At 34.2% G+C, this 26,705-nt stretch overlaps 3 protein-coding genes across 5 annotated transcripts in view; 2 read left to right on the forward strand and 1 right to left on the reverse strand.

Annotated features, from left to right (window-relative positions):
* LOC132158899 (raftlin-like) overlaps positions 1–1,667 on the reverse strand; it is an 86,802-nt gene extending 85,135 nt beyond the window's left edge. For all 3 annotated transcript variants that reach the window (XM_059568516.1, XM_059568517.1, XM_059568515.1), the window contains exon 1: positions 1,352–1,667. The gene's annotated coding sequence lies outside the window, so the exon portion shown is untranslated. The remainder of the gene's footprint in view (positions 1–1,351) is intronic.
* A 4,927-nt stretch (positions 1,668–6,594) lies between these two features.
* Positions 6,595–11,057, forward strand: LOC132157862 (cysteine-rich venom protein ENH1). Its single transcript, XM_059567128.1, has 7 exons — positions 6,595–6,671; positions 7,043–7,143; positions 7,236–7,326; positions 9,275–9,417; positions 10,221–10,306; positions 10,392–10,474; positions 10,563–11,057. The coding sequence occupies exons 1-7, from the start codon at positions 6,608–6,610 to the stop codon at positions 10,703–10,705; spliced, it is 711 nt and encodes a 236-aa protein (XP_059423111.1). The 5' UTR covers positions 6,595–6,607; the 3' UTR covers positions 10,706–11,057.
* A 2,113-nt stretch (positions 11,058–13,170) lies between these two features.
* The window catches only part of LOC132158902 (inactive phospholipase C-like protein 2), a 45,213-nt gene continuing 31,678 nt past the window's right edge, over positions 13,171–26,705 (forward strand). Inside the window, exon 1 of the mRNA XM_059568518.1 lies at positions 13,171–13,691. Coding sequence (XP_059424501.1) covers positions 13,467–13,691 — 225 coding nt within the window. The 5' untranslated portion in view covers positions 13,171–13,466. The remainder of the gene's footprint in view (positions 13,692–26,705) is intronic.

The following is a 26,705-nucleotide window of genomic DNA, read 5'->3' on the forward strand; positions in this document are numbered from 1 at the left end:
ACATTTTAAATTAAATAGCTATTTTTATTACCAAAATTATACCACATGTATATATATATATATATATATATATATATATATATATATATATATTAATTAATTAATTAAAGAGAAATAGAAAATAAAATGGCAAGTACAAATTGCACACATAAAATGGCAAGTACATAGGCTACAATTTCTAAAATAATTTAATTATAAAAATACAATTTAATTAAAAATAGCAATACTCAGAAAAAATACAGTTACATTAATTTACACTAAAATAACAATAAATATTTCATAATGTATAATTAATATCATAATGTTAAAAAAAGTATAACCATAAACTAGTTTTTATGAGAACATGGCAGGGAGATTTTTGTGCAAAAGCCTAAAAAAGCTTAGAATATTCTCTAAAGGTTATTTTTTTTTATGTTTTATGCTATGATCAACATTTAATGATTAACAGCAAATTTTGTTGGGCTGTTGGTTTATATTTCTATTTGTTGTATAAGGAAGCCCCACCTACTGTATAATCTCATTTGTTCAAAAGTATACTACACATAACAGTAGCTGGTAGTAATTTTGTGATAAAACAAAAGTAGCAACAGATTATTATTATTTTTTTGTTGTTGTTGTGATGTATCTCCAAGAGAAACAAATTAACGAAATAAAAAAATGTATGGTGGGAACTTGTCCATCTGATGTTGATTGGATGGTGGATCTGAATGTGAGCTTGCAGCTGACTTAAAGAAAGGGGTGGGTTTATGCACACTAAATGACTGAAATTTGAGAAATTTGTTGTTTGACCACAAGACATTTTGACTAAGAATTATGAGGTCAAAAAGTTAAATAAAAGTTAAAATAAAAATTAAAACATGCACAAAAGTACAATTTAGAGAACAGCTGAATTTAAATTTCATACCGACTTTAGTTTAGACATCAAATATCTTCAGATTCAGCATTTTCGCTTTCAGTGTTAACACAAATTATGTTACTTAATGCTGATGTTTGACTTCACGTAGGACACAGTTTAATGCTCCAAAGATATTTAGTTTACATCCTATTCAAGAGATCTCTCACCAAAATCTGCTAATACTTCTTTTAAAAAGCCAATGGTCAAGCATTGAAGGCAAGTCTGCAGTCTTCCTGTCAGTATCACACTTTGTACATGTGACTCAAACTAAACCATCGATCTGTGTGATTACAAGGAGCATGCTTTTTGCTGTAGCGCATCACACAGTGGCAAACTTGTGGCTTGTGGCTTCCCATGTTTGATTCTTTATCACAGCACTGTTGTCATGTTTGCTTTCCTCCTAGAGAGACAGCATGCTTCATGAAGCGAGAAAATCAATGGAAACAGACCGCTTACCTGTTGTGGAGCTGTCGACAAGCAGAGGCTGCAAGTTTGAGTCAGCGATCCACTGTATGGCGCTTGAACCAAGAGAGCAGCGCTACGTTTCCCGTTGGATGTGACGGCACAGTAATAACAAGAAACGAGGATCCCAAACAGATCAGTCCTCCTGCGGCAGGCAGCTAGTGGAGAGCAGAAAACACACTTTGTGTGCTGCCCTTAGGTCATGCTCAAAGTATGTCTGTGCAATGTTTTGCAAGCTCAGGGAAACCACATCCTCTGACATACCTCCTGTATCCTGCTGCCTGCGTGCCGTCTGTTTCTCTCTCTCTGACTGTCTGAGATGACCCAGAGACAGCCCCCCCTCTCTCTCTCTCTATCTCTTCAGAAACCGACACAGTTCCTGCCCACCGACTGAAGAATCCAACTGAGGAGAAGGAGATAGAGGAGGAGGTGCTGAGTACGAGAGAGACAGAGAGAGAGAGAGAGAGAGAGAGAGCGAGGGGAAGGGAGATGGATAAAAGGGAGAAAAAGAGAGCGGGAGCAGTTATTTTACAAATTACAGGGACATAATAAAGCAATGATAAGAGCTCAGCATGTGGAGGACTGAAAGAGCAAGGAAATAAGCAAAATACCATAAACAGAGTTAAAAATCAGCAAGGAGATCTCTGTAGTATCTCAATTGTTTCTCCAAGACCTCAAAGAGGTTGAATGGAGAGCAAATTAGTTTGTACCCTCCAAACTGTGATTTATTTTGTGAAACACTTAAGAATAATTACATAGCTTTTTTATATGTATCAACAATTATATGCATGAGCTGCATGGCTGTTGAGCTCCAAAAAGGAAACAAGAGTGATCCATGCAACTGAAAATTCAGGTTTGTCATCACAGGAATAAATTAGATTTTTAAATATATTAAAATAGAAAATAGTTATTTTAATTGTAATAATGTTTTACATTTTTACTGTATTTTTTACATTGTAAAAAAAGTAGTATAGAATATTTACACAGCATCTTTCTGTATATTAACAATTATTTGCATGACTTGCAGGACTGCTGCGCTCCAAAATGGAAACATGAGTGAAACAAAAGTGATCCGTACAACACATATCCTACGTTTTCTGTTGAAGTTGAGTCTGAAAATTCAGCTTTTCCGTTACAGGAGTGAATTACATTTTAAAATAAATAAAACAGTTATTTAATTGTAATAGTATTAATAATTATTTATTTAACAATATTAACATTGACAATACTATAGTATATTCATTTATATTATATTACATATTCATAATTGTAATAATAATTATTATTTTATAAATGACTGTTATTTTGATAAAATAAAGGAGGTCAGTATACTTTCTATTATATTTTGTAATATATAGTTCATTCAAGAATATTTGCATGGCTTCTTTCTATATAACAAGTGTCCATGACTGCATAAAAAGATGAAAACATGCAACCCATGCGTTATATTCTAAATCTCCTGAAAGATAGCTTTGTGTAAGAATCAGTATTAACTACATCTTTCTGTCCACCAAAGCTCATGAAGTCACTGAAGGCGAAATACTTTGATGCATTTTCTGCACATACTGTAAGTCAATTACCAAAGCAAATTTTCACAACTAATGAAACATTTTGTAGTAATTATACAAAATGCTCTCATATTCCTGGACCTCATCGTATGTCAAAAATCCCACAAAAAAGCTTGAGATGTTTGATATGTCAACCAGATTAAATCTTGAAGAGAGGAAGGAGAGATGGTGGAAAATGAGAGCTCCCACTGTGTAATTACTGCTGCGTTTATTGCGAACTAATCACTGTGTAATCCCTGTGAAAATAAAGAGCACTACGGCAACACTGAACACTTCACTGACTGCATCGTTAGAGGAAACCAAAAAGTGTGCCGAGCAGCAGAAGACGAGAAAAATCACTCCAGCTTCCACAGCAGATCTCTGTCTCCATCAGCTGCTGATGCTCTCTCTGGACCAAACCAAGCTTTCCACACAGAAGACACGCACTGCATGACCTCTGATGACCTTTCGTCTGATGCTGAGGTCATCTGAGATCATGTCTGGATTACAGTGATGACCCGTATTTCAGACAGACTCATAATTTGGCTATTTTGAGGCATCACTCTGATAAAATGTCTTCCAAAACCAAACTATTAATACTATTTATTAGGATTATACAATGTGGATATTGTATACAATATGTTTTACAATATGAATTGTTATTAAATATTGCATAAAAATTGACCCTAGCAACATCAACTTTATATCAGCAATCAACCACCTTGCTTTGAAAACCACTTTGATACCAAATGTATCAACACACGTATAACTCAAGTGTAAGACAGACTGAAGAAAGTTTGTGTGTGAAATCTATATTTGGTGCCACAGTGCCTCCTACTGGTCAGACACGTGTGTGTCGTGGCCTCGGAGCTCATGTTCATGCAGGTGCTTTGTGGTTTTGTGTCATTATTATATATTTTCTTTCAGAATCCTTTCTGAAAGAAGTGTAAGCCTTTACATTATTGTTGACGTGACAAGTCAAGCAGTGACTTTACTCCCATCTAAAAACGCTTGTCTTATTATTGTGGATTATTATGTATGCCATTTCAATTATTTCAAAAGAGAAACTACATGGGTTATTTGTACTTCGTCATGCAAAAAGACTATTTAAGCAAACTGCAAGAAAGCTCACAGGGTTGTTAGAAATGGTGACACGTGTCAGCATCAAACATATACATTTTCCTTTGAACTGTAACTTAATTTTGATGTTTAAAAATCTATCTCTGTCTATCTATATATCTATTTATAATTTAATATACCAGTGTAATACTGTAATTTATATATATAATATAATGTGTATATTTATTATACATATTTATAATGTATAAATTAATATATTATTTATTTATATTTAGGTTAATTATATTGTAAAAAGTAATTACAGATAGACAAACGCTATATACGGTGTGTGTCTATATATATATATATATATATATATATATAATAGAAATTCCATTATTACATTTTAGAAATTATAAAATTGATTATAAAACAGATATATAATTATATCCCCATATATGAAGTATTATATTGCAAAATATCATTATTTTAAACAATAATTTTAGATACAGATAGATATTATATAGATACAGTAGATGGGTAATATATGTGTCCAAATGAAAAAAGTTAATTAATACTCAAATTTTCATTGATATTTTTTAAACATGGAATGGCGACCTGAATATATACCTGAAAATATATTTTGCATTCTTTCCAAGTCACAAACCAAGGAAAATTACAAGTAATGAAACATTTTTTACATGTTTTTCCATTTGATAAATTTCTTATGTAATATATATATATATATATATATATATATATATATTAAACACATAAGATATACTGAAAAAATCACTCATAAAGCAAATGCTATTACAAAGAAATGGCAAGTAATTTAAGTAATTTAAATAAAATTTAGAAGTATAAATAACTGAAATAGTACTAGAACTTCAAAATACTTTTAGTTTTTTTAAGTGTGTGTGTCTAACGAAGCCTATGTAAATATAATATGTAACGTATTCCAAATACCTAATTATGGCTCATTGTGAACGGTTTGTCTTTCTTTACCTAACATCTGACATCCAGTCTGAACGCAGTGATCTTTATGGCAGATTTGCTCAGCCTGCTGTAAATACGGCATTTATCACTCAGCGATTGTACTCATGAGAGGCATTGTGATCGTCACTAACTGCAGGACTATAAACCTGACACTCCTGCAGCAGAATAATGCCATCGAATACATCAAATCATCCAGCTGAGAATGAACAGTTCAATTTAAATCTAAAGGTCTTATGATGATGTAAAAATTGTCAGTTCTATGCAACAGACTGATTACAATCCATTGCATTATATAACCCTCTGAAAACCAAAGTAAAGGCCTGGAGACACATCTAATGTGACAGAGTGCTTTAAGCTTTAATGTTTTTATCTGATATAGCTCTGATGTTTCTGTTTGTTAATTATCCAGGTCAAATGTAAGGTTATTTTGCTCAGTCAGACTAAACCTGGTGTCAAAAATCCCATGATGAAATACAGTGCACAATAGCAGACGTCACACTGTAATAGTCTGAATTCATGAGGGTGATTTACAGAAAGTAAAGTCTACAGTCTCTGTTTAATTCTGACTAATTATCCCTCTCAAAAAGAATTATAATGTTTATTCTTTAGCTGTACACTCTGGTCCATTGCCACGTTGTCCGTTCGATTTATCATTGTTGCTTTGTTTGCAGGTTCTTTAGACATCTTGCCTCATTCTTCTGTGGGTTAATTCACGCTGTTCTTTAAACTAAACCTACACCCTCGTGTTTACACTCTCATGTTTGCTTCTAATATTAACCTCTCAGGTTTTGTATTGTTTTGTGAAAATATTGCTCAAGTGGTGTCACATGTCACTGCTGACATGGGAACATGTTCCTGAGATCATTAAGATGCTGGGAATATAAAGGGAATAGTGTGGGACTTGATCACAACATCTCATATGGGCAGGTGAGGAGCAGGTCGGATTCCTATCAACTATATTTGATTTAGATTTTATATTGCATATATCTGAAAAAGGACTATAAATGAAGCTTTTAGAACTTACATTTTCAAAAAAAAATATATATATATATATATATATATACATATATATATATATATATATAAAAATGAGAGTTTATCTTTAAAATATTTACCTTGCATTATAAAATTATTGTTTTTTAAATATGAAACAGTTATTTTCCCTCTATTTTTAATCCTTTTAAGTGTTTATATTTTATAAGAACTACAAAAAGAGTTTTCAAAATTGAAATGTGACTTTCATCCTTACATTTTAACTGTAACTGTAGTTTAAAAAAAATCCACAATATTCAAATATTTCAAAATTGAAAAGTGTTACTGTGATTATAGTAAAAAATATATTTATATATATATATTTTTGTTAAATATTCAAAATTATTTTTCTTACGACTTGTAATTTATACAAAAAATCTTACTTTTTTACTTTAATTAGAAAAGGTTTTACATATATATATATATATATATATATATATATATATATATATATATTACAATTTATAACCTTAAATCGTGTGTGTGTGTGTGTGTAAGTGAATTAATTAATATTTTCAAACAATAATTTTGAATCATAAATTTTTACTTCTTTATGTTATTTATTTATTTTTACATACTGCCTCTGCAATCTGCTGGACAGAAGGACGCAAAAATGTTTGCAGTGACAATTTGTATCCTGGGGTTGCTCCATATGAGCGCTGCCTGCAGCTTGGTGAGTTTGATTTAACAACAACAACAACAACAACAAAAGGCTATTTTTGCTTATGATACTGGTAACTTATTATTTGTTATGAGTAACATTTGACTAAATTAGTTTCTAATGATTTTAAAATGTCACGAACATGCTTGAAATCAGTTCTGTAATCTATAGATAAAGTAAAGCATAAACATTTGTTATAGTTTAATTATAGATGTGATTTTGTTATCAATAATTGAGTCTTTGATATTTGTCTCTTTTCATGTGGTGGGATTTCCAGTCAGGTAAGCTTATATTACCATACTGCCTATTATAAATCTGGTTAATATGCATTAAAATGCATCATCTGAAAATACTTTTGACTGATTGTTTTGCCTTTTGCCCTCACAGGCATCTGTACAGACCTGCCTTCTGTCCAGCAGGAGATCGTGGATGTACACAATGCCTTCCGAAGGGCTGTGGTGCCGACTGCCAGCAACATGCTCAAAATGGTAACTCATTCCCCTATAATTCACATTTTACACATGCATCTTAGTGAAATTCTGCCATATGCTGAATGGAAAGAGTTTTGTGTCATTAATAGAGTTGGAGCGATGCTGTGGCACAGTCAGCTCAGAGCTGGATTGATCAGTGTAACATTACACATGGACCACCAAGCAGCCGCATGATTGACGGTATGTCACCCACAAATACAGTTAGTTCAGGTCTTTTATTTTTAAGGCACTTTTCATAGTATGTGGAGTTCTAAAGCAGCTTTACAAAGCTCATAATGCCTCCAAATAGCAAGCCAATGTTTCAATATGTTAGTTTACATTTCCAAACATTGTTTTTGCCCTCAATTGTAATAATCCAGTGAGATTTTTGTTTCCACAAGGAGTCAGTGCTCCACACAGAGATCTGATCTGATCATCATCAGTCTGTCTGGAATGACATGAAGAAACAGAACAAACTGAGACAGACTCAATCCTGAAGAACTGTGCCAATGTCTCCAAAACACTTCAAGAAACCTGCCTGCAAAACTATGTGCAAGTGCTCCTAGGACAAAAGGTTTTTTTAACGCATAGTGTGGGCACACCAGATGTTAATTTAATTTAGTTAAGTTAATAGAAGTTAATTAATAAAATCTATTTATGACATTATTTTTGACAGCATCCTCACTTTACAGCATTTTTACACAAGTGCCTAAAACTTTGCACAGTACTTTAGCTTTGCAGGTTTCTTGAAGGGTTTTGGAGACATTGGCACAGTTCTTCAGGATTGAGTCTGTCTCAGTTTGTTCTGTTTCTTCATGTTATTCCAGACAGACTGATGATGATCAGATCAGATCTCTGTGTGGAGCACTGACTCCTTGTGCAAACAAAAATCTCACTGGGTTATTATTTTAATGGCAAAAGTAATGTTTGGAAATGTAAACTAACATATCCTACTAACACACTACAGAAAAACAAAGAAATAACTGACCATTTTTTGTTGGCCTAAGACTTTTGCACAGTACTACTGTATATATTCTGCACTATTTCTAGGTAACACATTTTATGGAAGCTAAATTCTGCCTTGGAATAAAAAATAAATAAATAGATAAATGTAAAATAATTATTTTTATTATAATCTCAGTAGATTAAAAAGTCACAGTTAGGTTATATATTATTTTTTAATAAAATTATCTCAATTAATGAAACATTTGGGAGGAATGAAGTCTCAGCTGTTGAAGTGAATCACCTTTGGCTGTTTTTTTTTTTGGCATATTTAAACAAATTGGAAACTACATTGATCCCAAAACCAATTTGGATACTTAAATCACTAATAACAAATGTAAATATTAATGCATAGATAATAAATCTTTGAACAAATGAACTTTTTAGAGTATGTTAATTAACTGCTGTTTAGATGATTTTTAAAAACTACAGGTGTGATACATCACAAACAAAAAAGTCACATAATACTTCCTTCATCTACAACTCTAGATCCACTGTTGTTGTTGTTTTTTCAGAACTATTTGTGTACTATATTTATTTTAAATAAACATCACTTGCTTCAATATTTTGTTATGATTATAGTTACAGTCATACATAAAAAAAAAGTGGCTTAACTGTCCAAATACATTTTGAGGCCACGGCCACCAAAGCAATTCAGACCTGAGAAAACAGAAGATTTCTTTCATCAACCCACATGCATATAGACCCAATATTTATACAGGAGGATTGTGCAACTGAGTGTTGACATGCTGACTAGTACATACAGCTGAAGAAGGAAATGACAGTGTGTGTCACAGTCACATGCAGTGCGTTCTCAACGGTTTCACTTCAGGATTTGACACTGAGCGAACCATTACAGCACTGAAGTTTATTACTGTACACTGTAAGAAAAACACATTGAAAAATGGAAAGGGATCCATTGAGTTTGCAAAGCATAATTCAAAATACTAGTAAAAGATTTCTGAAAATCACTACAGAAAATCACTTTGTATTAACACAGTACATCAGGCCCTCTTTTACATTCTTTAGTGTCCAAAATAACAAAAGGTCCTTTAAATCATATCATTTTATCATTTCAACCAGCCTGCAGTCCACCAGATGCAGTGCTGCAGTTTCCCTCATCGAATACTTTCTCTCTAATGGACAGGATATGAAACGGGTGAAAATCTCTTCAAGGCCTCTGAGGATTATTCATGGACCAAAGTGATAAATGCCTGGCACAGCGAAGTCAACAATTATGAATATCCCACCGGATCCACCAACGGTCTGGCGATTGGACATTACACACAGGTGACGTTCATATATTTCAAATGGCAACAATTAATCTTTTTTTTTTCTTTTTTTAAGCCAGTAGCTTTTCATTTATATTTCAGTCATGTATGATATATATATATTAAATACTTATTACGAAACATAATTTTTTAAAGAGTGCTGGTGACCTAACTATTTTTTCCATACTATGGAAGTCAACGGCTACCGTCAACTGTTTGGTCACCAGCACTCTTCAAAGTATCCTGTTTTGTAATATATATTTAATTAGACTTTAAAAATACAGCTATTTACTTAATATGAAAATAATGCTGTATACTTCAATAGATAAGTGCAAACTGAATGTAATGTTTTTAGAACCTTAACTGCATGTTATTTTTACAATTAACTGATTATAGTGTATTACTGTGCAGCTAGAGAGTGCTTTTTGGACCCACTTAAGTAGGACTTAATATATGATTTCATAGTTCTAATTTCTGAAATATGATCAAAGTGTACTGCTGAATGCATTTATGGTAAACTAAAATAAACTTTAATTTATATTCAAACTTGTGTGTTGTCTATTTAAATATATTAGCAGTTATACATTTGTAATGATGAAGATGCAATTTAGTATATTTACTCTACTGTATTTTCCTAGAGGTTTAGTATGAGTAGTATTTAGTAGTATATAGCACACTTTAAGTGTGTTAAGAAAGTGTGGCGTGTAAGTGCACTACAGATGCACATTTAATACAATGAAACACACTTTTTTCAGCAGAATTGCAATGCATGTGTTTGTAGTGGTTAAGTGGCAGATTGTAAGATGTAGTGCTTGTGTTCAGGTGGTGTGGTACAGCTCGTACGAGGTCGGCTGTGCCGTGGCTCAGTGTGGAAACTCCTACTTCTACGGATGCCATTACTACCGCGCGTATGTCTATGTGTTATTGCAAGGTTTTATTCCTAAAGTAAAACACAATTTGAGGTGTTCATCCATGTTTCTTCTTCCATTTCAGAGGGAATTTCAGAGGAGTCCCGCCGTACTCGCTGGGTGAACCGTGTGCCTCTTGTCCGGGCAACTGTGAAGACGGTCTGTGCAGTAAGTGCATTTCTGTTTTTAGTTGCACAATGATGACTTAAATGCAATTCTGAGAAGACTGACTTTCAATTCTGTCTTCTTCTTCTAGCTAATCCATGTCCGTACATAAACACGTTCAGCAACTGCAATGAACTGAAAGAAATAGCCACTTGTGACCACTCCTTCGTGAGCCAGTATTGTCCAGCCAGTTGTCTCTGTGAAGACAAAATCCACCCTATTGCAAGGAAATGAAATCTTCTATGGCCATACTGCATGAAGTGAGGCCTGTTTTGGATAGTTGTAGCACATATCTCCTATAATGTGATATATATACATATTCTTACTTCTTTCTATTTCTGTTCTTTCTATATGTGGAATACCTCAAATGTGATGATTATTAAAAATCAAGGGTACTGTACTTATATAATATGATGAAAAAGGCCAGTCTGCATTGCTTTGTATCATTACCTCAACCTTTTTTCAGTAAGGCCTATACAATCACATATAAGTAAAGCCATTTGTGTTTTATAAGCCTTGTAAACCCACATACTGAAAACAATAGCTGCTGGAGAAAGCTCAACTTAAGACAGGATACGTCACAAAAGACAGATCGCTGGCAGAAAAACATTCGGTCATTCTATTTTCTGCAATACTGCACCATACTCCTGCAGTTTATTTAATCACATCACTTTATTAAAATCATTCAAGTAATTTTAGATCATGTCATCATGCTTCACTGATCCACGCAAGTCCACATTATAAATAGGCTGTAGACAGTGCTTTCACTCTGGCTAAAATAATTGCACTTTTACTTAAGTGTCCAGCAGGTGACACTGTTGCACACTATATGATCAACACAAACATTTCCTGCTTCCTGTCAGAAATTATTAGAATACTCGTCTTTTTTCCTTTCAGCTGATGATCTGTGTTATATGTGTATAACCACACATCCGTGTCTGGCGTGTTTCTCTAGCGTGTGCAACTTTCATCTGCTTGAAAGCTACTTGTTGAAATGTGCATGTCACGTGTATGAGAACACAATATGAGGAGGCGGGCTTAAAGAACAAAATCATGCAGTCATGTGTGTCCAGTCTCTCCATTTGCAGTTAGAGCTATATAGCTGCTGAAAATTTACTCACAATCAGGTTTATCCAAGATTTACATGAGTTTACATTTCTTCATTGAGACAGATTTGAAGAAAAGTAGCATTGCATCACTTGCTCATCACAAGTGATAAAAAAAACAGCTGATAAAAATAATAATAATCCACACCACTCCAGTCCGTCAGTGAATGTCTCATGAAGTGAAAAGCTGCGTGTTTGTAAGAAACAAATCCATCATTAAGATATTTTCAAACCTTCAAACCATCACTTCTGGCCAAAATGGGTTCATAATCCATAATATTATTTCTTCCAGAGAGAGAGAAAAAAAAGTCACATCAAAATCTATATACATATTTGTTTTTCTATCATATTTGGGGTTTTATACAAAAATGTACTTTTGTTTACCAATCTCTAGGTTATTCTAATCTTCAATACCAAATTTGGCATAGATCTAATCTGATGTGTCATTACTAATAATCATCATAAACATGCTAAACTCTGAATTCAATATGGCCACCTGAGGCCAAAGACTATGGCAGGGTGTGTCACTGCCATCATTTACTCAAACAGTCTGAAATCCTTTGAAAATTTCCTTTATGAATTGTATGAATCCTAAATGGCCTCAGACACTTGATGATGATCTATTAATGGAAAATGTAAACAATGCAACAGATAATACTGATACTCACTCAAATAGTTTAAATATTAAACTATTTAAAAGTAATGTGTGTATTGCTTGATCTCCGAAGTCATCAAAGTACTGCAAAAATAATAAATGCACAATTAATAATTGTAACCTGCATAAATATTGACATATAATCTCTAATAACTGAACTAATATCCTGTGGCTTGTGATGTAGCAGAGTTTAACAGTCTGGCTAACTCACATTAACTACTACATCTTTTCATATTTGTTGAGATGATTTACTGCACAAAGAACAGATTTTTCAGCACATTTTTGACTATTAAGCAACAGCAGCATGTTGTTAACAGCCATCTGTCTTGACATGCATGTTCCTCTGAAAACATGTTTAATTGTTGTTATGATTATTAAGTAATTGCATAAATTCAACTACCTTACTGTACTGTGGCTTAATTTGATTACTTAGAAGAAAAGCATATCTAGCAATACTGGTTAACTTACTATACGCACATCAACAACAAAAATAATACATATATTAATATTAAATTTTTCTAGGAGGTAGGGGTTTATAATTAAATTGTCAAAATGTGTGTTTTTTTCTTCCAGTTTATAGCTTTTAAATCAACTTGCTTATATTTAAAATGACAAAATACACTCGTCTGGGGAATCCACCGTCATTAGTACAGTGTAGTTGCCTTTTGTCCTATTGTATGACAGAAATCACACAAGTTATCTTCAAGTAATCAAGTTTTAAAGAATGATTCTGAAACCAACGTGCTTGCCATCAAACATTTGTTGAATTTGTTGAAACGTCTGACTCCAAACAGTTATTGAGATAAAGTAGATGGAGAAGCGAGTTTCCTGTGAATTTCCCCATCATGTGACAACATGCCCCGGTTTGCCTGCAGCACATATGTTGCTCTATCTGATCACGGATCTGCTGCTGCGCGGTGTTTCGAAGCAGCAGCGTAGTACACCGATGCGAAGTGAATTCAGCAGATGGCAGTATCTGTCAGACCCGCGTGAGCGCCTCAACAATGACACTTGCAACATTGTAACATTAAAACATTCGAACGCGGTGCGCGCAGATACAATGTATCGAACGCGGCAGATGCTGCCGAGCCCAAGCAGAAACGCCGACGAGGATTAAACCTGCGATGGCTCTCCATTTCTCTCACACGTCTCTCGGGGAGCTCCAATCTCTCGCTACTCGAACCGACAGCTAATACTGCCAGGCACAGGCGGCTGCGTGCGTTACACGGGGCTCATGGCGGAGTTTGTCGCCGAGAACTGCGGGGGCTCATCGCCGAGCGCTGGCGGGAAATCCACCCAGCCCGGTGAAGATGCGGACGGCAGAGCTGCGAGCGAGGTGTCGGTCTCAAACGGTGACTGTGGACTGTGTGCGCCCGAGAACCAGGGACTCGAGACGGCCAACGCGTCTGAGGTGCTGGACGGCAAAACTGGAATCCCACGGAAGGCCAGTATTATTAAGGTAAAAACGACCAATGCATCTACGCTTTTCTCATTCGTGGGCTCGTTTGGTGCACGGCTAAATCCACAGGTTTGGAGGGCTTATCTTATGGATCAATGCACAGAAATCACAGCCCACCTTGAACATGTTTTTGCTGTTTCCTCCAGATCAGATCATGTGTGCTTGTCGAGTGTTTTGGGATTTCATGCTGTGCATCAGTCAAGATGAAGTCACGTGCGCTCCTTTACATGTTTCCCTTTCCTTTCAACTAACTAGCATCTGCGTGTTTAAAATGACTAGTTAAGCAATCGGCTGTATCCTTTCAGGGATCTGAGGTTCACAGCAGGTCAACAGTTCACTCTAGCTGTTGCTTCTAATCCAATTACTGTATTTCTCTGTTAACAAGCTTAACTAATACTTGTTTATGAGACAAATAGCATTAACCCAACTGATATCTTTTCTTATGTCTCCTAATGATTGCTTGTGTGCTTGTCATCATTAATAGTGAAAGTGAAATATACATCTGCAAGTAGCTGAGTGAACAGTGAATTTCTGAACCACATAGAATGAAATGGTAAACACTGGTAATCTGTTACCAGTAGCATTTCCTAATTAGTTATCAGTGTGCTAATGACTGTACTAGTAACTAATGACTGTTGAAATGGCCTCACCCATCGCATTTTATGCCAATTCTTAATGCCCGTGCCGTTCCAGACTTGTTTAGTTCAGATAATGTCAGTGTTATTGAATCATGGGTAACATGAGCCCTTCTGCTTGTTTAACACACATTTATTGTCTGTACGCCATGATCATAGGTAAAAAATACTGTTTAGGACTGCAAGTCTGTGAATTTGTGAAGCGTGAGAATTTATTTTGGGGTTTGTATGGTTAATTTAGCAGTTGCACATCTTCAAGGCCACTACTGCTTTAAATGTGTTTTTACAGTCTCTAGCGAGAGAGAAATTCACCGCCGTGCATTTGAAGTCTGGGATGAATTATTACAGTCAGTCTCGCAGTGGCTTCTAGCGAATTTGTTGTGCGTTATTGGGAAATTTTGACCGTTTCCTGTAGAAAGCTGTGACAGGAAATATTGCTCTACTTCCCCATGTAGACTGCTGTGGCACCATTTTGTCAGTTCCATCGAAAAATATATATACTTTAACCAGCACAAGTTTGCCCAAACAGACAGAACGATGACATTTATATGTAGGTCATATGTTTACTGAGCAGAAGCGGTCATCTGCTGTTGCTTTGAAACAATCTCTTCTTTTCCTCTGATTTAGTTTTGTTGGCTCTGTAATGTTTGTATTTGTGCCATCTGTGGTCCAAGTCCTGTGCTGAAGCTGGCAGAAGGCAAGAACGTGACAAATGTCGGATGACTTGTTTAGAGGAGAGTTTAGTTGTAGAAGAGGAAATGCTTTCCCTCAGCTAAATTTGTTTCACTATGCATTGATTTTAGTTCCTGTATTAACTACAGTGCTTCCTGTGGAAAGATTCTTCATGTGTTTTCTAGCTCAATCAAACCATGTGGTTAGCACGATCATCTCAGGTGAACCACGGAGATGTGAACAACCTTCTATGAGCAGAAGAAGACTCGGTGTGTTTTCACAACACGAGGCCTATTTTGGGTGTGACAAGCTTGCTTAACAGTGGCACTCCTTTGTTTTAATTAGAGAGAAAAAAAAACTTTTGTGATTTAAATGTGATTTAAAAAATCTATAAATTTATTGAATTATATTATTGGACTTACATGATTAATATTATATAATAATTATTAGTAATTGCATTATGCAATATTATTTTTGTAATATTGTAATAAGACATTTAATATTTATTTATTTAAATCTAGGAGTTAAGAATAAATAATGATATAATACTCGGTTTACAATATTTTAAAAATTACAATATTAATATATATATTAATAATATTGTCTTCATTTCAATTTCAAAACCTAAACTATCAAGCTTTTATTCAGGCTGAAAATCACTTCTCTTTTCTTAGCAACAGCTGGTTTACATGCACTTCTCACACTAAGCCATATCACTATTTCAGTTTTGTTTTAAGTAATCGTGCAGCACTAAGTTTATTTTGGTAAAAGTATTCAAAAATTTATTTTGAACTTTTGAACTGATTTTAGTTTTACTAACTGGCAACATTTTCATTTTTAACCAGTTATTAATTTCAAAACACACTGTAAACATTTTGATTCTTGACTCATTTCGAGTCATTTTGAGTCAACTAACCTGCAGTTCAGTGAGTCATTTGAGATGATTCTGTAAGGCAGTGAGTTGTCTGACTGATTCGTTTTGGTTTGATTCAAACTGATTCACCAATAACTGATTCAGTTAATTTCGTGGCTCTTTTGAATTGTCGTGTGTGTGTGTGTCTATATATATATATATATATATATATATATATATATATATATATATATATATATATATATATATATATATGACTGTAGAAGAACAGTATTGAGGCCCGTGCTCTTTTGTGACTGTTGGCACTGAATGTTGAATCTTAGTCCACCAGCAGATGGATAGTGAAGCGATTTACATTTGTCTTGTAGAGTTCAGGAAAGCTCTGACTGATCTTTAGCCTCACAATAGCCTGTCACGATGAAGAGAACAAAGTATAGACTTAAAAAAAACCGCAGAATCATTGTATTAATACACACACACAATATAGAGATATATATATATATATACAAATATATATAATTTGATATATATTGTCCAGCCATAACACAGATATGAAATGTCACATTATAAATTAAGATTCTCTCTCATCTTGTTCAGTAGTCTAATTAAAAATCCTTATCAGCTAGATTGTTAATATTGAGAGCATCCCAGAGAAAGAAGGTTAAGCAGAGCTGCTGATTAATTTGTGTCATCATCATCAACATAGGATGATTCAACGTTAAAAGATCTGTCATGTGTTGTTCTTTTTGCTGTTTTAATGATAGGGATAGTTCGAGAGCAGACAGGAAATGACAGGGAGCAGGAAATCAATGACATAAGCTGGATTCAAACTTGTGTCGCCCACATAAGCACCACTGACAGAACTGTCTCTCTCTCTTTTGTTAATCATTAATTTCAGAATAGTTTATTTGTAAGAAAGGCTGCATTTATTTGACCAAAAGTACAGTAAAAATGATAACATGGGCAATTTAAAGTAACCAATTTCTATTTGAATATATTTTAAAACTGAATTTATTGCTGTGATGCGCAGCTGGATTTTCAGCATCATTACTCCAGTCTTCCGTGTCACATGATCCTTTAGAAATCATTCAAATAAAATGATTTGCTGCTTAACAAACATTTTATATTATTATCATTGTTGAAAACAGTTGTGCTGCATCATATTTATGTGGAAACCTTAATATTTTTTAAGCATACTATGATGACTAGAAAATTCAAAAGAACAGCATTTAGCGTAATTGTAATAGAAATGGTACTACGGGTTCCTTTCTTTTTTATTTTAAATAACATTTACATTAATAAATAACATATGAGAGCTCCAGAGAACTTGTTTTGTCAAAATATATTTTGCTATATCAAGATCACAAGAAAAATCTGTCTTGATCTCAAGAAAATAAGGCTGAAAAACAATTTCTGGCCTCTGTGGGCCATGTTTGAAAACACTATTTTTGCATTTCTATTTAGTCCTGCAATGATCTTGTAAATCTCAGTGCTGTTATTTGACACCGTACTTCTCTGACGAATGATTCAGCGCTGTATTCACATTAAATTTCTCACAGCTTCCGTTCCATACTGGAAGCTGACTGACACGTGAGTGGCATTGAAACACTGCCCAATCATTACACTCTGATCTGCATATGTATTGTATTGCAAATGCATTAACTGCCACATCTCCATCAGGATCCACCATGTTAATTTGATAGCAATGGTAGTTTACTTAAATGATGGCGAGACTGTTATTATGCTAATTTTCTCTGTGTAAAAATTGCAATTTTACTTTTCAAGATGTGTTGCAGCTTTCAAGAACACATCACCACTGGTGCTTTTGTAAGCATTCAACACAATCATTTTCTACCAGATGCAAAGAATCAAAATTAAGTGCAGTTTGCACAAGAAGCAGAAAGCGAACAAAACCGTCCAGTTGCATGCATTTCTGTGCAGCAGGTACAGCAGATCGAGACAGTACCCATGAGTAATTGCTTGTGAAGTATTGCTGATATCCTAATCACCAGTTTGGTATAGCATTTTTTCTTCATTGCTGTCAGAGGATGTGGTTTCATCATTAACGTACGTGTTCATTTCAGTCTGTGAAGGGAGGTCTCTGAGGGGCGTAGGCATACATTAAGGCTGGGGCCAAGTTCAGATTTAGAAACTAACAACACTTAAGTGCATAGGTTAAGTGCTAGGCTATGAGAAAATTAGTGTAAATCTCTTATTTGAGATGAAAACAATGACCTGACAGTAATTTGAGGGCAACCCTGTTACTATAATGGGTTGCTATTTTTATTCTTCAGCGGTAAACGCCCTCATCCTTAATTTAAAATGCTGCTGACTGATAGCAGGTGCTGATAGTGTTGTTCTTACACATTATCTCTGCTTTGTTCCATAGAGCCATTATTCTTTTTTGTTTGACTAAAACAGCAGTTTTAAATGGTTGTTATTGCTGATGTGGGTATTGTGACAAAGAGACGATTCAGACCAGCCTGTGCCCTTAAAACATTGCCTGTCAGCCTTTTTCTCATCCGTTCAGCAGAATGTAATTGTGAAGATGGAGACTGTCTCTGATCAGCAGCTGAAATCAGTCACGATCCCACATAAGCGCCCAACAGATGACAATATTTATGACATGAAAACTTTTGAGGCATATTGCACAAATAAATCAGTCTAAATCGAGCTTTCACGAGCAATTAGAATTTTCAGAACAACGATTTTACATTAGAAATTAGCCTAGATGAGGAAGAACTACAGTATATTGAATATAACACATTATTATATTTCCTTCCGGTTAAAAAGTTTGCGGTCTTTTATTAAATAAGAATTATTTTATTAATTAGAAAATTAGAAGCACAAAACAAGGATTTGTGAAGAAAAATATCAGAGGATTCTGATATAGGCCAAGAAGAGACTGGTTGTCCTTTGCTAAAGTAAGGAAACTTTGCTTTCTTTGCCCCTTTAAACAAACTTGCGAGACTCGTACGCATACGTTCTATGTAATCCGCCAGAACAGCTTGCACGTTTGACAGTCAGCAGAAGTGAGAAAAAACTGTTCAGAACATTTTAAATATGGATAATTTTCTTACAAAAATGCATGGATTCGCTACAGAAGGCATGTAATCACCCCCCGGAGCTGTGTGAGGCAAGTTTTATTATGGATGCGCACACTTTATTTGACAGCTTTTGGACTGTTGAACAAAAGCATCCACCTACTCCCATTCTAACGCTTGCAAGAGGCAGGATCATTTTCAATATAATACCTATTAGATTCATCTGAAAGAAGAAAGCCATATACACTTAGGATGCTTTGAGGGCAAAAAAAATATGGGCTAATTTTTATTTTTGGTTGAATTAACCCATTATTGTTAATGCTTTTGACACTGTTAACCACCAGACCTGTCAACCCTATTGGCAAAGGGCATCTCAGGAACTGCACTCCAGTGATTTGAGTCTTACCAATCACATAGGTCCTTCAAGGTATCTTGGAAAGGTGAGGCGTCCAAGTCACAACATCTAACTACTGGGATGCCTCAGGGCTCAGTTCTTGGACCACTTCTTTTCTCTGTCTACATGGCATCACTAGGCTCTGTCATTCAGAAACATGACTTTTCATATCACTGCTATGCTGAAGATACTCAACTCTACCTCTCATTTCATCTTGGTGATCCAACAGACATTTCTTACTGGATCAAGGACCATCACCTTCAACTCAACCTTGCCAAGACCGAACTGTTCCAGAAAATTCATCGTTTCACCACAGGTACACCATCCAGTTAGGCACATCAACATAACCTTGGAGTTATGATTGATGATCAGCTGACTTTCTCACACCACATTGCTAAAACTGCCTGGTCTTGCAGATTTGCTTTATTTAACCAAGAAGATCAGGCCCTTTTTTTCAAAACATGCTTCACAACTCCTTGTTCAAGCTCTTGTTCTGTCCGGACTGTTGCAATGCTCTCTTTGCAAGGCTTTCATCCAGTTCTGTCAAACCTTTACAATTAATCCAGAATGCAATTTTTTTTAAATTAATTTTGTTATTTTTTAATGAGCCGAAAAGAATGCATGTCACACCTCTGTTTATCAATTTGCACTGGCTACCAATAGCTGCTCACATAAAATTCAAGGCATTGATGTTTGCCTACAAAACTACCACTGGCTCTGCACCTCTTACCTAAATTCATTACTTCAGACTTATGTACCCTCTAGAAGCTTGCGTTCTGCAAGTTAACGTTGCTTTATTGTTCCATCCCAAAGAGGCACAAATTATTTACTAACTGCTTGTTTTCTTAAAAAAAAAAAAAAACAACAACACTAGCTTCTCTATTTTTTGTCTATTCCTTTTCTTATTATTTTTTATACAATTAACAAAAGCAAAAAAGGCCTCTAACACTATTTTTCTCTATTTTTTTCTACTCTATCTGTTTCCTTTTTATTTATTATATAGTAATAAAAAAAACTTTGCTACATTTACTGTGTTAAGCTAACTGAGACTTGTTATAGCATGTGCATATCATTGCTCTTTTGCTGATTTTGATTGCTTCTGTTGTCCTCATTTGTAAGTCGCTTTGGATAAAAGCGTCTGCTAAATGGAAATGGAATGTTATCGCATTGGACTAAAACTTACTAAAACTTTTCTCACACATAGTAGAACAGTGTCCAGAAATTTCATAATTTTTGTGCTTTGTTTTGGAATTTTCAAAAAATTGATTATACATTTCCTGTTAATCTATGTTGTTACAAAACATTAGACTGAATCTTTTCATCGATTTGTTTTCTTTCCATTAGCACAGGTCTTTTTTGGAACTGATTGATTGTAGACCTCATTGATCTGAGTATATACTCCTCCATTTTTGAGTGAATATTGGCAAAATTATCCACAAATATTGATTTTTTTCACTCAAAAACTGATGTGCATGAGTTCAGATCATTATATAGTAATCCGTATGATGAGAAATGTACACGCCTTTTTAGATAAAGGATTTTCAGCTCAGCCAACTGTTAAAAATACAGTAAAACTTCATATTGTGAACTATTTTTACAAATTAAAATAACCATTTTCTATTTGACCGCATGTTAATATGTAATTTATTCCTGTGATAAAAGCTGAATTTTCAACATCATACATCCAGTCTTCAGAAATCATTCTCATATGCTGATTTGCTGCTTAAGAAACTTTTCTGATTATCAATGCTGAAAACCATTGCGCTGCTTAATATAATTGTGGAGAGCTCAAAAGAACAGCATTTATTTGAAATAGACATTTTTGTAACATTATAAATCTCTATAGTGTCAAGCTTCATCAATTTAATGCATCCTTGCTGAATAAAAGTGTTAATTTAAAAAAAGTACTACTGACCCCAAACATATTAATTTATATTATAGTATATATTTGGTCATTCCATCCACCTCTGTGTAGCACAAGCTAGCAGTGGTTTGTTGGTAAAAGTGTCACTGTATCCGTTATTAGGTGTGGTGCACGTTAAAAAGGTCAATGTGCACTTTGTGCTAAACACTTGTGTGTTAAACGAGTGAATGATGCAAGCTCTGCCACGTTGTTCATGGTCTATTCATTGGATGTGGCGTCATTCAGTCTCACTCTTTATATAAAAGCCACTTGATATGGATTAGATAGAAACCAGGCCTAAACGGCATTGCAGAGACAGATAGCGGTCGGGTTCAATTTGGCGTTCACCGAATGCTTAATTTACATGCTCATCAGTCACTAGAGCAGAGATCTTAACTAGGTGCTGTGTAAACTGAGGTCACACATTCAATGCTCTCAGCTAATGCCTCTTGCAGTATGTGAATAAATCAGTAGCTTGAACTGCTATTTATACATTTGACACATTTTTGTAAATGCACAGATAGTGTGGCCACTTTCCTCGCGTAGTGACACTTAAATGAAATATTTATATATGTGCTGGAAATAAATGTCCAGATTTTTCCCCCGTTTGCTTTAATCAGCCTTTAAAAGTAGTTTTTAATTTTTATAAGAAAGTACTTGCTAGTATTTTCTTTTTAAAGATTGTATGCAAATGCATAGACTGCATACATTTTTTCCCCCATTACCCTTAATGATTTCCTATTAGAATATTTAATGTTTTATATGAAAAATACAATGTTTTATTATGTATATCAGCTTGAATTTAAGACGGTACAGAAAACATTGCATTAATATTACATTATTTACATTTAAATCTTACTTTTTACTTTTTTTTTTGTTTTAGGATTCTTTTATAAATATAAAATTCAAAAGAACATTTATTTGAGAAAAAATCTTTTGGAAAATTTTTAATGTCTTTACTGTCACTTTTGATCAATTTAATGCATCCTTGCAGAAAAAAATATTAGCACAATGCACAAATACTAACAGTCCTTAGAAAAAACGTATTTTTTAATGCAATACATATACACATCCTTTTGCTTTTTAGGTGGAAAATGACACGTTCTTGATAGGTTTTGTCAGTCACCCCAACACATGTCTTTACCATGATTAAATAGACATGTATTCTTATTCAGCTGGTGAGAAATCCACGTTGTAAAAGCCTGCGTCAGTTCAGAGGGTAAAGAATAGCCACCCAGCATGGTGCATTCGGATTTGATTTTCATATTCATCAGGGAACACTTTAATTGGACACTTTCTTCACAGGTAACACACTCGTGTTCGAAAAGGCACAGCCGTGATTGAGGTGCAATAGCCACCCTGACAATTCTTTAGTCTGTAATGCAGGACTTAATTAGCAATCCATGCCACCATTATTGAGCTGAGAGGAACACTTCACATGTTTTATGAGCGTCTTGAGAAGAGCCCTGCTGCTTTGCGGTGTGCGTAGGAGGTTAAAACTTGATCATGATTCACTGGATGCATCCCGTAGTGACCAGCTGAACATCCTTTCAGCTGAGAAGGCACAACTTTGGAAAGTTTGTGTCCTCAGATTTAGTTAATTTGAGATCACTGTTGAGAAGTTCAATCAAAAATCCCCTCAAAAGTGATGCTTGAAACGTGGTTGACTGATATTGATTTTTGTGATGGCTGATGCTGATAACAACTGTCAACCATGTTGGTATGCAAATGAGCGGTTTACCCAGCGTGTTTTTATTTTTGGTCATGCATGCACACAGAAGCATAACAATTGACTATCAGTTCGCAAAGAGCTTGATTGACAGGCAATCTGACCAAAGATGTGTTCAAATGGCATGTTCCGCGGTCAGAATAAAATACTTTCTGATGTTCATTCATGTTCATTTCTAGTGGCTGACCGATATTGTTTTTTTTTTTGACAGCCGATGCCAATGCCGACATCTTTGAAAGCAGGGTTGCCGATATAAAGCCAATATAATTGTATTTATTTGAATTAATATTCAAGACATTTGAAATCATTTGATAAATGTGTAAAATAGACATAGGCCTATTTATACTTTAGATGACAATGTATGTTTCACAAATAAATAGAAATATAATAAAAAAGGAAGTAAACACTATGACAAACCAGGCACTAAGTATTCTGGGAAGTTTATGTGCATTGGTACTAATTTTTATTTAAGCATTTTTATGGTTAACTGTATTGGTAATTTTCAAAACCGATTTGCAGATACAATTGTTTAAAATCTTAAAAAAAAAAAAAAAAAAAAAAAAAACCTTAAAGCCCTCTTATTTTTGACATTCATTTTAATTTTTACACCAGACATATATATTTTTCCAAATATCAGTTATTACTCTGCTTGATCAATAATCATCAGCATCAGCCGTGAAAAACACATGGGTTTCAGTAAACTATTAAAGATGCATTTTCAGCAATGTCGAAATAAAAGTCACATGTGCTCTCAAAATAAAAGCTAAACAGAAAAGCCGACACATCAACTAAAGAGAAAAACTCGTCAGTGATATCAATAATTAAAAATGCCAAATATCCAATACATTAAAATGCTGTCTACTTAGGCAGCTCACTTGGTTTCGGTACAGAGCTGTAGATGTTTTACAGTTTACACCGCACTGACGAGTTTTGCATAACGGTTGCAAAAAAGTGAAGTTGGTTTTGAGAAAAGCTTGTGCAGCATTTGTTTGCTCATGCTGCTTTGTTCTTTTTCTATGCTGTTATTTAATGTGTGTTTAATTGTGGCTTTGGTGTCCAAATACTTTTCAGGGTTTTTTGTACTTTTTACTTAGCTGGAGATGCTTTTTAAACGATATTACCCGGATGTTGTCATGTAATTGTGATTAATGTGTGGAGTGCATTAGAATCCAGCAGATGTCAGCCCCTTTTCTCAGTAAAGCACTAGTCTGTACAGCAGTGTAATCACAAAAAGTGACATATTGAAGACTAGCGGATAAATAGCGTCTCCCCGGTGGATATCTGTGTGGGACGTACAGTTCACGACGGTGCAGTCAAACAGAAAAAAACGGCTTTCAATCCATTAGGGACTTCTAATCAGGTGGGAACGTGGAATGGTCCCTTATCAGACAAACACAGAGGAAATTTAGGCAAAAATACACTGGAAATCCTAAACTTTGTCCCTCGTTCTCTTTAATCCCTCAGTTAACATGTGTGTGTGCTTTTATCTCTCCAAAACTTTGTCGCGTGTGTTTCAGGCAACTGAGGAGCTGGCAGCAAATAGAGCGACAACCGGCTGCTTATGAATCATTTCTGTACTTGTAATGTGATTTGAAACGCTTAATTTAATTAATGATTGCACTGGGCAAAATCCCTCGGAGTTGTTTTTTTGTTTAGTTTTTTTCTTTAAAGTAACTAGTTCAGCTTCTTTGTTTGATGCTGTTTTAAATATTAATACTGTATTCCATGGTTGATGACAGAAATGACAGGTGAATAGGGTACATTTTGATTAATTAATACTATACTTTTCTTAGTTTATTAACCACAGTACATTTAAGACAATTGTTTTATACAAGATTTCTGATGACATGTTTGGATTATCTAATTAAATATTACATTGATTTGCATGCATTAACAGAACAGAAATCTGAATACTGGATAAAACCAGGTTCAAAATTCTTGTTTTAGGATTTCTTTTTTTTTTAAGAATTCATTCATTAAAATCTTAATCAGAAAATACAGACAACATATATATTTTTTAATGAAATGTGAAATAAATCAGCTTAGTGATACATGAACAAACTCCTATGTAAAAACCTTCAGATATAGATAGATAAAACTATAAACTTTGTTGTATCTAAGTGCAAAAACTAATTTTGAGAAAACAGCCTTTACATGTATTTTAATTGAAATCTAAAGATGCAAATAGATAAACTGTAATATAAAATAAACACAATAAAGTCAAATTAGCCCAAAATCAAGCATAAGTTTGAAAAATAATATTAAGGTTGTGTTTAATATGATACTATTAAATTCATATGAATTATTAAATTCACAAAATATTAAATTCACATGAATTTAAAGTAGTTAAATGTAACATAATTGAAATAATAGGACTCCCAAGTCTGCTTGACTACATTTTTATCATAATAATGTTGTTGGACATGGAATGTTGGCTTTCATGTGAACCGTAATCAAATTGTGTGTGTATTAAAACCAGTGTTGGGAAGGTTACTTTGGAAATGTAATAGGTTACAGATTACAAGTTACCCTGTTTAAAATGTAATAGTAGTGTAACTTTTTCAATTACTTTATTAAAGTAATGTAACTAATTACTTTTGAGTACTTTTTGATTACTTTTCTAAATTTGTGAAAATTAAAGAATAATAAATAAAAGCATATACATCAACTTAAATACAGTTATCTAATAAGCATGTGACGTATTCTGTGTAATAAACTCATGAACATTGGTGTTTTTGCTGTCTCTTTGTATATGATGATAGTTTTCTCAAAATAAGTAAAATGCACATGAAGTGACACAGAGCAGTTCTAGAAATTGTGTTTATGTGCTCGTGTACTCCTATATTGAGACGGCAGGGGTTGAAAACACTGCGAGCTTCAGTAGGCCTATGTGTAATAAATGAAACCATGTCTTTGGAAATAAAAACCATGGAAAAAAATTCAGACTGGAAAATTCAAACTCATACAAACAAATTCATGGACCAAACTATTTTTTATTTTATCTATTTCGTCTATAATCGTTTATCTAACGATTTTTATCTATTTTAAATCTTTAATTTGGGGACATGCAAAATAATTAAAAGTTCTCTCCTGAACTGCACCTTCACTTCCATTTTTCTCTTCAGTCTCTTTATTTTGCGCCGTTATCCATCTCTCTCATGACTTTAATACTCAAGATTGAACAAAACTATACTTTACAATACAATACTCTACAATACTACAATATCTTTATAGAAAAATCCTAATACTGTACACGAGTCATATTTTTCCCTTACAAAAATTAACCATGATTTTATTAGCCTATATAAAAGTAAAATTATAATTATTAATAATTATAATTTATTATAAATTATAATAAAATTTTATTTATTATAATTTAATAAATAAAAATTATATATTAGCCTATATAAAAGTAAATAAATAAAAAAAACAAAGACGAAAAAGCATCTTTACAGATGAAACTGACCTGAAACCCTGAACAGGAGTTCTGCTCTGCTCTCTCTCTCTCGCATTGATTACTCTGAGTCTGATCCAAACCGTTTGGCGGAGGCGCGGAGAGCGCGCGAGTCATGACTAACAATTCATGACTTATTAGAGATTTAATTATCAAATGGCGGATTCGCAAATGATCGCTTTAGAACATTCGGCAGGCAATTATACAATAATGATATTAAATAGTGGGGCAAAATCGGCTGCCAGGCCACCGGGAATTGTCCCGGTTCTCCCGGTGTCCAGTCCGCGCCTGATTTCCACAGACACGCAG

This window comes from Carassius carassius, chromosome 15, assembly GCF_963082965.1.
Source record: "Carassius carassius chromosome 15, fCarCar2.1, whole genome shotgun sequence".
NCBI lineage: Eukaryota > Metazoa > Chordata > Actinopteri > Cypriniformes > Cyprinidae > Carassius > Carassius carassius.